General features: G+C 40.4%; 1 protein-coding gene across 1 annotated transcript; it reads left to right on the top strand.

Moving 5' to 3' along the window:
• The first annotated feature begins 10107 nt into the window (after positions 1 to 10107).
• LOC126782652 (auxin-responsive protein IAA9) lies at positions 10108 to 14532 on the top strand. The gene is made up of 6 exons (XM_050507949.1): positions 10108 to 10258; positions 11445 to 12121; positions 12203 to 12426; positions 12569 to 12710; positions 13556 to 13617; positions 14197 to 14532. Exons 2-6 carry the CDS (start codon positions 11469 to 11471, stop codon positions 14232 to 14234), a joined length of 1119 nt encoding a protein of 372 aa, XP_050363906.1. The 5' UTR covers positions 10108 to 10258; positions 11445 to 11468; the 3' UTR covers positions 14235 to 14532.
• Positions 14533 to 14911: the final 379 nt, after the last annotated feature.

The raw sequence follows: 14911 nt of genomic DNA, 5'->3' as shown, positions 1-14911 counted from the left end.
CGCCTTAGAGTAAGGTGTCTAATGTACCAACACATACGTACTTAGCCGACATAAAAGGAAAACAAGACACAAGTACCATCGACGCCAAACGTATTAGTGAAGACAATCACTCTCACTCAAAGTTTAGTCACTCATTGAGTAACGCCATTTATATTAGTGAGGCAAATAAAGGTAAAAAATGTATGAATTTTCTGCGAGTGAGAAGTAGAAATTAACCGGTTATGTTGTTTGAGTCCTATGAGAGGGTTTTGAGACATTTTGTTGAACACCTTCTAGTTTAACCGGGACTAACCCCTCTGAAGTTGGCTTGTTTACCAAGACTATGACGCGTAACCAAGTCTCTTTCTCGTTTGAGCAAGGTTATTGATGCTTGCAGAGCAAAGAGACTTCTGGGTTGCTTCATTATATTTTTACTTCTTCATCAAGAAAACTTCATATTGGTGGGCCAAAACGATTTTGGAAACCTGAGGAAAGGGGGCGGTTGAAAGTTGAAGTAGGCAGAGAATCTGATTTAGTGGAGATATTCTGGGATCACAATTTCACAATCAACCAATTCCTTTTGCTATACGTTTTCGTGTGGGAACTGTATGACCGGAAAATGGGTTTTGGTCGGTTAGATTTTGGTCTTTGGGACCATGTATGTCCTTAAACATGACCCATCTTTGAGAAGGCCATGTTGCTGAAGCCTGAAGGGCCCAGATGTTTCGGTTTGTGAGGAAGCATGCGAATGGTGGTCAATGTAGTGATTAGCTTACTTGATTCGAAGATGAAAGCTCTGGGTTTAGGGAGATAACTAGGTCTCTTGGAGGCCAAGAACACACAGAGGTTAATGACACTGTAAATCAGGGGCGGATCCTCTATGTAAGGAGGGGATGCTCAAGCATCCCTAACCCAATCAGAAAACAAAAAAAAACTAGTATTAATTTTAGTATTTTTTAATTGGAGCATCTCATATTCTTTCCCTACTCTCTCCACACTCAATTCTATCACTCACACCTATACCTACACCCACCCACACCAAATTCTCTCTCACACCAACATCTCAAATTTCACACACAGACCGACCATTTTTTCTTCTTTTCTCCGTGTTGTTCCTCTCCTATCTGTCTTCTTTCCCTTTGTTGGCACCCTTACTAGCACAGAGCTAGTATGGCATGCCACCGAGCATAAGCATCACTCTCTAGGCGAATCTACAAATCACTATGTGACTCAACCATGATATTCATAGCGTACCTCGTCATACAAGCTTTCCAATGATAGTCGGAACTCACCAAGACACCACCGGGAAGTCACCTTTCCGACCTCATCAAGATGACTCCATAGTAAGCCTAGAGGGGCACTTGTCCCACATTGAAGAATATGTAAATGAGAGGGGTTCCCTCACCTATAAAAGGGACCCATCATCCCACTTAGAGTGGGGATCACGACATGTATAACTTAAGGTTATTTGCCAATACTAGTGGATTCAAGTGGACGTAGCCTACCCCAAGAGAGGGAGGTGAACCACTATACTTCTCGTGTCAAACTAACACTCACTAATAGCTAACCGTGTGATCAATCACCCATCTGGTAATCACTACGTTAACATTGGCGCCGTCTGTGGGAAGCTGACAATTAGCTTCGTCGCTCCCCACCAACAGACCTCCCACGGTCCCCCACACCCCACAGTGCATGAGCTCACTACGGCGCAGTCAAATTTAAAAAAAATAAAAAAATTTGACCCTCCCGTGGTCCATGCCTTCCACGGTCACGTTCTTCCACACTCCTCCTAGCACGGTGGACGTTCTTCCACGCTCCTGCTAGAGTAGCACGTGATTGCTAGCACGGTGCAAGATTGCTATCGTAGTCCCACGACTGCTAGCGTAGTACATGAGCGGTAGTACGTGACTTCTAGCACGGTGCACAGCTAGTCCCGTAGTCCCACGACTGCTAGCGTAGTACATGACTGCTAGCGTAGTACGTGACTGCTAGCACGGTGCACGGCTAGTCCCGTAGTCCCACGAATGCTAGCGTAGTACGCGACTGCTAGCACGGTGCAAGACTGTTATCGTAGTCCCTTGACTACTAGCGTAGTACGTGACTGCTAGCACGGTGCACGGCTGCTCTCGTAGTCCCATGACATGCTCCCATAGTTCCATGGTGGAACTCCACGGTCCTACTCCACAGTCGTCTTTCATAGTCCTGCTCTACGGTTGACTTCGCAGCCTTCCGTAGTCGCCAGAGAAAAGAAATCATTGGCACAACGGGACTTGCTGGCAAAGCCAACCAACCCGCAATAAACCACTACCATAACACAGAGAATTGAAAGGAAAATCTCTTCAAATCGGACATCTCCTCACTCAAATCCAAAGGGGCTACTTGCAATCATCCCCCGCGCAAAGGAGCGTCATGCTTGGACACCTCCAACATGATTTTGGTACTTGCATAAAGCGCAACTCCACTACACATCGGCATAAGATAAGTAAAATGCTATGCCTCCCTACTCCTACTGTAGAGTTGATTATTACCATATCTTAACATGATTTTATTACGCTATAAAGCATGCCTACAACATACCGCACTTGATATGCATGCCCGCATGGTTTTCACGCATTGGCTACAACACTGTAGAGTTAGCTAGCAATGGCACTTAGCCATATCTTATATGCTTAGAAAATGTGTGACGCACACACTTGAATGTCTAACTTGATTGTGCTAATGAAACTAGGAATTTTTCTAACCATTGTTCAGGAGAACAATTAAATTCCTTATGCAGACTGTTTCATCACACAACACTCAGACGTCACAGAATCAAAAATTCTTTCCTCACCAAAAAGTGAGAGACTACGCCCAAGAGGGCTCAAGACGTCCTACGCCCAAAAGGGCTCAAGCCGCGTAAATACGCGCACTACGCCCAAGAGGGCTCAAGACGTCCTACGCATAACGCCTATCTACGCTACGATGGATGCACTACGCCCAGGAGGGCTCAAGCCGCGTAAATACGCGCACTACGCCCAAGAGGGCTCAAGACGTCCTACGCGTAACGCCTATCTACGCTATGATGGATGCACTACGCCCAAAAGGGCTCAAGCCGCGTAAATACGCGCACTACGCTCAAGAGGGCTCAAGACGTCCTACGCGTAACGCCTATCTACGCTACGATGGATGCACTACGCCCAAAAGGGCTCAAGCCGCGTAAATACGCGCACTACGCCCAAGAGGGCTCAAGACGTCCTACGCGTAACGCATATCTACGCTACGATGGATGCACTACGCCCAAAAGGGCTCAAGCCGCGTAAATACGCGCACTACGCCCAAGAGGGCTCAAGACGTCCTACGCGTAACGCTTATCTACGCTATGATGGATGCACTACGCCCAAAAGGGCTCAAGCCGCGTAAATACGCGCACTACGCCCAAGAGGGCTCAAGACGTCCTACGCGTAACGCCTATCTACGCTACGATGGATGCACTAAGCCCAAGAGGGCTCAAGCCGCGTAAATACGCGCACTACGCCCAAGAGGGCTTAAGACGTCCTACGCGTAACGCCTATCTACGCTACGATGGATGCACTACGCCCAAAAGGGCTCAAGCCGCGTAAATACGCGCACTACGCCCAAGAGGGCTCAAGACGTCCTACGCGTAACGCATATCTACGCTACGATGGATGCACTACGCCCAAAAGGGCTCAAGCCGCGTAAATACGCGCACTATGCCCAAGAGGGCTCAAGACGTCCTACGCGTAACGCTTATCTACGCTATGATGGATGCACTACGCCCAAAAGGGCTCAAGCCGCGTAAATACGCGCACTACGCCCAAGAGGGCTCAAGACGTCCTACGCGTAACGCCTATCTACGCTACGATCGATGCACTACGCCCAGGAGGGCTCAAGCCGTGTAAATACGCGCACTACGCCCAAGAGGGCTCAAGACGTCCTACGCGTAACGCCTATCTACGCTACGAGAGGGAGGTGAACCACTATACTTCTCGTGTCAAACTAACACTCACTAATAGCTAACCGTGTGATCAATCACCCATCTGGTAATCACTACGTTAACACCCTTCTTTGTTTCCCAGAATCTTAAAAAACTCATAATTCCTAAACTAAAGTAATTGATCATACTTAGGAGTTGGGACCTTTCAAACATGAGAGACCAAAGATATGATGGTACTAGTAATATGAGAGGGATTTATAATGGGTTGCAAGCATTATTTCTTGAAGAGTGTCATTATGCATATTTTGTGCATTGTTTTGCTCACCGTTTGCAGTTGGCTTTGAATGCTACAACTCAAGGTGTTAAAGAGATTTGACAATTCTTTCAAACTTTGAGCTTAATTGTGAATTTTGTTGATTCTTATGCTAATAGGCATTCATCATTAAAAGAGGTGAGAATAGAGGAAATTGCTAATTTGGTAGCTTGTGGGGAAATTCAAACAAGCAGTGGTGGTAACCAACTTTGCACTTTGTAACGAGCATGTCCTACTCGATTGAGCTCACATTTTTGTTCTATTAGGAGTTTAATTGAACTATTTAGTTCAACAGTAAAAACTCTTAATGATATGATTGATCAAGGAAATAGAGGACAAGCTGAAGCTATTCTTGGAGCTTTGAGGTTTTTTGAGTTTGTGTTTTGCTTGATTCTAATGAACAAAGTAATGAATGTCACTGATTTTCTTTGTCAGACATTGCAGCGGAAATCTCTAGACTTTGTGCAGGCTATGAACTTTGTTGGACTTACCAAGTCACTTCTTCAAGAAATGAGGGAATATGGTTAGGAGGGGTTGGTAAGAGAAGTGGAATCTTTCTGTGAAAAACATGATCTTGAAATGCCTGATTTGAGTGCTCGTTACAAATCTGGCACAGGTCGTGATTGTCAACAATAAAATTTCAGTTCAATTGAACATCATTACCATATAGATGTGTTCAATGTTTGGATTGACTTTCAGTTGAGTGAGTTAAATAGAAGATTCTCAGAGCAAGCATCAGAACTCCTTACTCTTGGTTCAATCTTGGATCCTCGTGATAGCTTCAAGAGTTTTAAAACTGAAGATGTTTGCAAACTTGCCAAGAAGTTCTATCATGAAGATTTTAATGATGGTGAAATGTGTACTCTTCAATTAGAATGCGCATATTATGAGAAGGATATGCGACGTGATCCAAAATTCCAGAAATTGGAATCCATTGCTGATTTGTGCTACACTTTGATGCAAACAAGGAAGAGTGAGTTTTATCATATTCTTCATAGATTGATTTGTTTAGTTTTGGTTATTCTTGTTTCTACAACAACAACTGAAAGAGCATTTTCAGCTATGAACATCATCAAAACTAAACTTAGAAATAAGATAGGAGATGAGTTTCTTGGCGATTGTATGGTTCTTCATATTGAGAAAGAGTATGCTGAATCTATAAGGAATGAAGAGATTATAAAAGAGTTTGAAGAGCTATCGACTCGTAGAGTTAAATTTAGTAAGTTTAAGCTTTTTCTATTCTATGCATTTGAGAGATTAAACTCATTACGCTCCCTCTGACTAGATGTATCCATTTTGGCTTCGATTAATATAAAAAATTCGCACTGTTGAGATTATCAATATTTTCTTCTTCTTCAGTTTAAAACTTCAAGCATCTCCTAAGCAAGCATCCATGATCTACCACTGTTGTAAATGATTGTAAGACGATCTTAGTTGTGGTGTCTCAGAAACTTTACAGCCCGTTTGAGACCGTTTGAATTTGTATCGAGTTAGGCTCGATCATCAGCTCATCTAAGCTTCGCTCACCTGATCTTGTAAACAACTCAAAAAAATTTCACGAGACATTTGATTTCGTTGCTTTGTTCAAAGGTTAATTTGCATTTTACTTAGTTCTTTTGATTTTGATAAGCGCAAGGTTCATCAATCATCAAACTTCTAGTCCTAATGGATACAGGTACCATTATATATTATTTATCAAGCAAGCCGAGCTATATCGATATTGATAAATACTGACCAAGCCCAGCTTGAACGCTCTATGAAACTCGATCTAGTAATTAACCGAGTCATGTTTGATCATTTTGATACTCGTTTTAGTCGTTTAGGCTCAATCATTAATTATATGTACACTACTACCTACTACTCAAAATAATAAACTGTCGAGTGTGAGTGTGAGTGTGAGTGTAAGTTTTGAATGTAATACACACACTGACACGATATCCATTAATGTCACCAAACCCGGGTACGAACCATAGGCATAAAATTAAGGAAATAAAAGCAGTAATATTTAAGGAAATCTTATTTCGTCAATGATATTCGTAGATGATAATTCTGTTCTCACAATGGATGAAAGTTTTTTTTTTTTTTTTAAAAGACAATGGATGAAAGTTTGTTTATATGGCTCTCGCCCGTGGTATGGCCACCCTAGCTAGCAACTCAACCCGTGCCCATTATAATAGAGTTCGAACAGTCCATTTGAGTACGTAATTCATGAGATCATGACATTAGCCATAGTAACAAGGAATTATAGAACAAGATGAGTCCTAGGAAACGACGGATTGTATGCACCACGGAGAGTGCAGGCACCATCTAATATTTTACTAATATCAAGATAATTTTAGCCTTTGATTTTATACAAATAAATATCATAAATTTGCAACCATTAGATTAGGATTTTCCATCTGTTGCTTTAATTGTCAACGTTTGATGACTAAAAAACACCCAAGTCAAAAGAGTTAGATGTCTACGTTTTCACCAACTGAAATATTTCTCTAATTGGAGCTTTCTCTCTCTTCACCGTTCGATGAAACCAGAAAAATTAGGTTCTAAAAAAATGGAGGGAAATCAATGAACCCAGAAAAATTAGGGTTCTAGGAATTGGGGGAAATTAGAAAAGGAGGAGTTTTTTTGGGTTTGGATCTGATTGGGTTTAATGAGGGAGAGGGAGACCAACGACTTGCAGACCAACGACGCCGTTTTGAGGCTCTGGTAACTGAGCAACCACTCGATTTTGTTAACCAGCTCTGGTAGGAAATTAGAAAAGTCGCGTGAGGTGGAGGAAGAGAGGGTGTCGTGCTTCCAGAAGCTCTGGGGTTGGTGGTGGTTGTGGTGACGGCTTCGTCCGCCGTTGGTTTATAATCTATTGCTTTATCATCTGAGGTTTGTAAAGTTTTATTTCTCTTCGTTTTTTATTGGATGGAGCAAACAGAAAAGCTATAAACGATTGTTTTCTAATCAACCACGTGCTCATCACGTGATGTTGGTGTCTGCACACCGCTGAAGCACAGAATACACTCTCTTGAGTCCTAACAAAAAACTAGCTATATCGACATTGACTGACATGAATATATCTTTGAATCATAACATACAATTAATGGTAGATATGTATGTATAGATTCGAGATTGTGATATGGGAACTACTATTTACGTATTACATTATTGGTCAATCACTCAATCGATAAACGAGGCATGGAATCCAAAGAGCAGGGCTTAGTTCACAAGGCCTATTCAAATCAATTATATATAATATCAGATGCACGTACTGCGTACCCGGTACACACATTGATTAATTGTAACAGTATCTTAATAACACCATATGCACACACACACACACACTACATTATATCACATAATTGTATCTAGTTCGAGTTAGCAACTCAATCTCAGTACCCAGGTGGTCAAGTTACCTAGACTAGGTGAGCATAGAAGACTCATTTTCTTTCATTTTTGTTGGAAGGAGATGCCCATCCAAAGCTTAATTAAACCAATCGAACTGAATAGGATTTCTAAACGCAATACTTGTTAGTCGTTCTAAGTTTCTGTCACGTTCATACTGGTGTGAGAGTCATGCTATTTGCACCCGTACCAAATCCTTCTTCACAAACCTCTTTCCTCCTTGATCATGCAAAATAGGAAAGTAGAAAACCCATACGTCCATTACATCCTATGCCGAAGTCATCCCCTCAAGTTCAAAAATAGCAACCCACCCTCGTCCTTCACTATCACCACTCACCCCTCCCTCTCATGCCTGATTTGACTAGATGCTTCCATTCAACCCACGTCTCTTCAGAACCACCCCCACCCGGCCACCCCAACTCCAGTCCGGCATGTTACGTCGGAAACCCTTCAAATTGTATCTGATTAAATCCGGGTTTTCCAGCAGAGACCATGACGGCATGAACGGACCCTAGCCTAGCCTTTCTCCTCTGCCACTCTGCCCTAGCTTAATGGACAACAGAACCACCCAACCATATAGCAGAAGCTCAAGATCAGACCTACCTAGCCAAAGCAGCAGCAGCAGTACCCAGTAGTAGTCCTAGCTCAGACACAAAAGACAGACACCCGTCTAATCCAGTAGACGCAATGAAGCAAACGAAGCAGCCATGCATATGATGATGCCTCTTTAACCATAAATACACCCAATGACCCAGAGAGGAACCGGGCCGAGTAGGGTTAGCCTGCGTGACGTAGGGGTGACGTAGGGGTGATGATGGACCGGAGCATGCATGCTCCGAGCGTGCGAGACCGGGTCTGGCGAGGTTGATGATGCCAATAATAAATTAAATTTAGAACAAAGGGAGAGAGGGGTAATGATGGAAAAAGGTAACGCGGGTTAGATGTCTCCGTCAGAACCCGGCAAACAGACGTCAAGGGCCGCTTTCTTGTCCCCCAATCACGCGCCCTTTCCCTTGTTTATCTTTGTCCCCCAATCACTCACTCTCTCTCTCTCTCTCTCTCTCTCTCTTAATAATTTAAATAATGTTTTTGCTTAATCAAGTAAATTTCTTCTCTCTGCCCCAATTGAATGACCCTTACGTCGCTCTTACCAACTCCAATTTTTCAGATTTTCCGTTTGGCCCTTTGTACTTGTTGGTAATCCCGACTTCCCGAGCAGTTGAGACATTTTTGGTTGGGCAGCAGAGGGTAAATTACTATTTTTGGCTAACAAAATAATGAAAATTCCATTTACCAGCCTTAATAAAGAGTGTAATATCATAGTTCCTCATAGTGATTGCTGTGAAAACAAACTAGCTACTTTACTATAAGTGGATAAATATGGCAAGTTTTCCAATTCATCCATAAGCATTTGAGAGTTGCTAGATTATCTACTAGAATTCCCGCTCAATTCATTAATTCATTTTAGGTTATGAATCTTTATTCAAAATTTTCATAAACATTATATAAAAGATACATTAATGAGCAACTTCTTCTATCTTATCGTGATCTTGATAAATTATATTGAAAACTTCACTTGAAATATACACTCGTTGAGTTTAATTTTTACAAATGCATATCTCAAAATTCATAACTATGTTGAAAATATTCAGACGATTACATTTACTATGTTTGAAGGATTTTATATACAAAAGACAAAGGAACACGAGAGTTATGTCTCAACCAAAAATCTGATAGCGTCAATTAAAGAACAAGCTTCATGATATTTAACTCCCATTTATTCTCCAGAAAAAAAGAGAGAGCTGTTATCAAGTTTCTAAAGGGTGCCCTGGAAAAAGATAATGGCAACTACTGCTTCTATTATTCAGAATGAGTTAGCTTTCAAGTATCAAATCGCATTTCCTGGGATGGTGCGTTGTGGTTTACTCTTCTGGGCAACATATGTCAATTTGCTTTTGTAATAATTATTGAGTTGTGAACTTTATTCTATTCAAAACTAGAATGGGTAAACCGTTATTTGATTAATTTCAGTTACCTATTAAAATATCAAACCAAAAATGAGGGAGTCAAACCCATTGCTATGATGTAAAATAACCAACCGTTTTCGACCGGAACATATTTTCTATCGCCACACTCCCCGATTTTCCTACACTAAAATCCGGAAAAATAAAATAAACCCCCAAATACAAATTATACACCTAATCAACGGCTCAGATCTACCAACCCCTCTCAATCGTAAACCTCACTCCTCCTCCCTGTCCCATATCGGCGCCGTGCAAAACCAGCCGGTCCGTATTTCACAGACAAACCTCTTTATTAAACCCCCCCAGTAACTCCCCATTTTACCCCTGCTTTCTCTTCCATCTTTCCTCTTTATTTTAAAAAATAAATAAATATTAATTGCAGGCTTCGAGCTCCTCGGCCTAAAAAAACAAGCTTTTGTTGCTTTCTGCTTAATGGAAGAGCCTTGAAAGCCTCTCTCTTTCTTATTCTCTCTCTCATTCTCAGCTTTGGTTTTTTGGCTTTCAATTACCAAATTTGTTTGACGACGAGTTCAGAAAGGGGCTTCTTCTTCTTCTTCTTCTTCTTCTTCGTCTTCTTCTTTGTCTCATCCATACTGAGTTTCTCTCAATATTCAGGTAAGAATATTCCCCTCCCTCTATTCTTGAAAAGCTTTCATTTTTTACACTGGATTAGTTTAGTGTATGTTTTGGGTGTTCTGGGAATTTAGTCTTCTGTGTGTTTGTATAGAGCCAAGTGTTTCTGGCTTTTGTTGTGTTTACTGTTTTGTGTTTGTGTTTGTTGGGTTCTGTGTTTCAAGCAATGTGTCAAGCATTTTGTGCCTTTTGTGATTTTTAGTGGATCTTTCGCGTTACAGTGAGATTGTAGAGTTTTTTACTAAGAAAACTTGGGGGGAACTAGAGAAAGGGTGAATAAAAATTGAAGCTTTTGAAGAAAAGGGTGAAGCTTTGTTCATGTCACCTGATATTGCTAAAACCCAGTTGAACTTTTTGATTTTTTTTTTCAGGCATAGATATTAGAAGGACACAGTTATTTTTTGTTGTTTGTTCTATTTATTTTTACTGTGCATTTGTCTCTGGACTCTTTGGCTTTGGGGTAGAAGTTCATTATAGGTAGCATTCGAGGCAAAAATTTAATTCAATATTTAAAGATTGACGTTTTGGGGACTAATTTGTTATTTTTGATGTGTTAGTTACAACTTTTAATTGGTGGTGATCTCACTTTTCCATAGCTGGTATAAGTTCTGCTTACATATCTTGGTTGTTTGCTTTAGATTTAGGACTGTCTTAAGCTTGTTGATGACGTAGTGTACAGTGTTTGGTATAATTATTTTGGGCATCTTAGTTTCGGTCTTGAAAGCATTGTGAACCTGATAATTGGACTATGGTGGTTTGTGGTCAGATTCCTTACAATTATATGTTGGCTGTATTATTGATTATACTTGCAGTATCAGTTCCCACTGGCCCAAGCTGGGTTTTCTCTTTTCTTCATAGATCTATTGGCCAGAGCTTTTTTATGTGTTCAAAATTGCATTGTTCTTCTGCAAGTTTCTGTTTGTTTTAGCGGAAACTTTGTCTTCAAAAAAACCTTTATTCATGGTCTCAATTATTTCAGTGGGCCAAATTCTGATGAATAATACACGATGTCCTTCTCTATCAGAATTTCTGGAAGGCTGATTATTTTGCTCTTTGTGGATTTAAGTTTCATGTAGCCTTCCTATTTTGTTCAGCTGTTGACATGCTTTGGTTTGAATATTAATTTTCCTCATCTGATAATTTGGTTACTTCTGTTTTCATCGAGCAGTGAAGTTTATACTTTGGTAGCCTGATGTCTCCACCACTGCTGGGTGGTGAGGGGGAAGGGAACAGCAATGGATCTGTTGTAGCTTATTCAGCCTCTATGGAAATGATTGGGCAGAACAACTCAGGACTAAAAGAGCGTAACTACCTTGGGTTGTCAGACTGTTCTTCAGTTGACAGCTCCAATGTCTCAAGCTTGTCAGAGGAAAATAAGAGCAAGTTCAATTTTAAGGCTACAGAGTTGAGGCTTGGTCTTCCTGGATCCCAGTCACCAGAAAGACAATCAGAGCTTTGCTTGCTTGATGAGAAGCCGTTGTTTCCTTTGCTTCCTTCAAAAGACGGAATCTGTTATTCATCCCAGAAAAATGTTGTTTTAGGAAACAAAAGGGGATTTTCTGACACCATGGATGGATTTTCAGAGGCGAAAAGTTCTGTTTATAATGAAGGAAATTGGATGTTTCCTGCTGCTGGTTCTGATTCTGAATCACCAGAATCTGTTGGACAAGGGAAGTTTCCTGTGAGCTCAATAAATGTGATGCTATCATCCAGGACTTCTGGGACTCAGCCAACCAAGATGAAAGATATTTTGAACAAATCTTCTAATGATCAGTCCAATGCTACTGAGGGGCCCATCCAGAACCATGCTGGTGCTTCTAACAATGGCAGTGCTCCAGCTGCTAAGTAAGTATAAAATTTCTTAGACTGTGAACCTACTGTGGATAATTTTTGTAACTGACTATATCTGCGTTTTATTCTTGGCAGGGCACAAGTTGTAGGGTGGCCTCCTATAAGATCTTTTAGGAAAAATTTAACCACCACTTCAAAGAACAATGATGAAGTTGATGGAAAACCTGGTCGAGCTGCTATTTTTGTCAAGGTCAGCATGGATGGTGCTCCCTACCTGAGGAAGGTAGATCTGAGAACCTATGCAACATATCAAGAGTTGTCTTCTGCTCTCGAAAAGATGTTCAGCTGTTTTACAATTGGTAAAAATTGTTCAATTTTACTCATAAGTGGCCTTAATCTCATCTTGCTTAAATTGCTGCACATTTGCCCATGATGGCTAAATTTCCAATCCATTATATTTATTTCGTGGAGCCAATTTCTGTCAGTATATTGTGATTTCAGGGCAATATGGCTCCCATGGAGCTCCAGGGAGGGAAAGATTGAGTGAGAGTAAGCTGAGAGACCTTCTTCATGGATCAGAATATGTGCTTACATATGAGGACAAGGATGGTGATTGGATGCTTGTCGGAGATGTCCCATGGGAGTAAGTTCCTTGTTTAGTCTCTCCATATGTCTCTTATCTCTCATATTTCTTAACCCTGTACATCATACATATTGTTATCCTGATTTTCTAGTAGAACTGTTGCATTATATATTTATGTGTCCAAGTTGGGTGTGCTATATATAATATGGGAAAGAACAAAAAAGGTATGTTACAATATGCTGTTTACAGTTTACATATTTGGTTCCCAGTTCAAGGGGGGTTCTGCAATTTATTCATTGGAACTATATTGTACATGATTGTTTTAGATACATGTGATTATATATATATATATATATAATTACGGTCCCCATCCAGAGCGAAACTTCACTCTAGATAAGGACTGTATATAATTATTGTTAATTAGTATAAAGTATAAACAAACACGCTCAGGTGCTTGAGTCTTAGACAAACCAACAACATTGTTCACGTTGGTCACAGATGAAGTCGTGCATAAGCCATTTAAGTTGCTTTGTCTGTCTACATTATGTATTAAAGTTTTAGAATAAACAAAATCATCATTTGATATACTAACGCTTAAAAGTTTAAGAATGTGATAGTAGTGGAGAAGCACTTCAAGTAGGTACTTTTCGCCTTTCAAATGAACTATGAATGAAGAAAGCCTTGCCAACGAAGATCCAAAAAAATTGCAATAGTAATGATTAACAGGAAATGCTAATTAGTTGAAAGAAGGGGAGAAAAGATGAAACAGAATGCAAAACCTTAAATGCTTCTTGTGTGATGGATCTTCCAATCCTCATGGGCCATAATTTTCATCTCATATCAATGATCTTTTCTTGTTTATGTATTGCATCTGCAATCTTAACTCCAGTTTGGCTATATCACAGGATGTTTACTGATTCATGTAAGAGGTTGAAGATAATGAAGGGATCTGATGCCATTGGCTTAGGTGTGTCCTTCTAGTTTCATGATATCCCAAACTAATATTTGCACTTTAGACTTATTATCATTATATGCTTTGGGGGAAGCTATCAAATTTCGTTCATGACGAATAGTGTTTATGTTGACGGTGTAAACAGGTAGTGAGATACATATGTAGTTCTAACACATCCTTTATATATTTCTTTTGTATGTGGGGAATTTTACCAAATTAGGCAGTGTGCCACTTCAAGATTGAAATTGAACAGGGAGCATATATTTCTTAATCAAAATGGACACTTGAGCCAAAATGATAATGTTAGGAAACCCCAGATACCTAGGAAATAACCCACAACAAGTTAAGTTGGTTATTCCTTATTTTTTATAATTTAAGTTGGATTTTACACCAGAAAAGATGTAGCATATGTGCTGACAGAATGTATTTGATAATTGAAGTTCGTGTCTTTCAGCTTAATACTTCTATTGTCAACTTCATTCGGTCTTGTATTTTCGGAAGAATTGATGTGTGAATGTATATTGCCGATCCAACTGTAAACTTTTGATTTCAGTGATGATATTACCCTAATGTCTATTTCTTTGTTTCCATTAGCTCCTAGGTCCATGGAGAAATCCAAGAACAGGCACTAGCCAAATCCCCAAAAATGACAGCTGCTTCAAGTTGCCTTATCTATAGTGAAAGATCAGAATTTGGGGAAAGAGTGAGCCAGCCTTAAAAGTTGTAACTTGGAGGATATCTCTGACATGGTGAATGTCCGGGGTGGATAGCAGTTTCGATATTTTCATTGTCATTAGTCTGTTTTGAGTCTGTTTGTTATGAAACCTATTAAAAACTGGTCAAAAAATATTAACGTTTGTGAAGTCCATAATGTAATAGCGTGCTGGATATTGAAGCTGTGGAATCTGATGAATGTGTTATTCACTGTTAGTTGATTGCCCTTATATACCGTTCTGCATTTATCATTTTCATCTGCCTGATTGATTGGGTTGAGTTTGGACTTTGGATTAATCCATGGTTTTGAGAAGGGTGTGATACCACCACCTATCAGGCCCGACGAGCGGTCCACGGAGCTGCATCCCTACTCACCTGGTCCATGCACATCGTTCTCAATCTGGCCTTGCATTGCATTAAAACAAAGCAAGCCTCAGGCCATGTTCTAAGAATCTAAGGGGAATGATATTTATTCAAATCAGTATGCACCGAGTTTCTTGATACATGTTCAGCATTATATTCCGGATTGTAAATGGTCTCAGGCGGCGACGTTCGGCACATGTTGATCAGCGAGATTCTGTTCTATATTGTATGC

The sequence above is a fragment of the Argentina anserina genome, chromosome 1, assembly GCF_933775445.1.
Source record: "Argentina anserina chromosome 1, drPotAnse1.1, whole genome shotgun sequence".
Lineage (NCBI taxonomy): Eukaryota > Viridiplantae > Streptophyta > Magnoliopsida > Rosales > Rosaceae > Argentina > Argentina anserina.
Note: the sequence above shows the minus strand (reverse complement) of the source record. Positions and strands in the feature narration are given on the sequence as shown.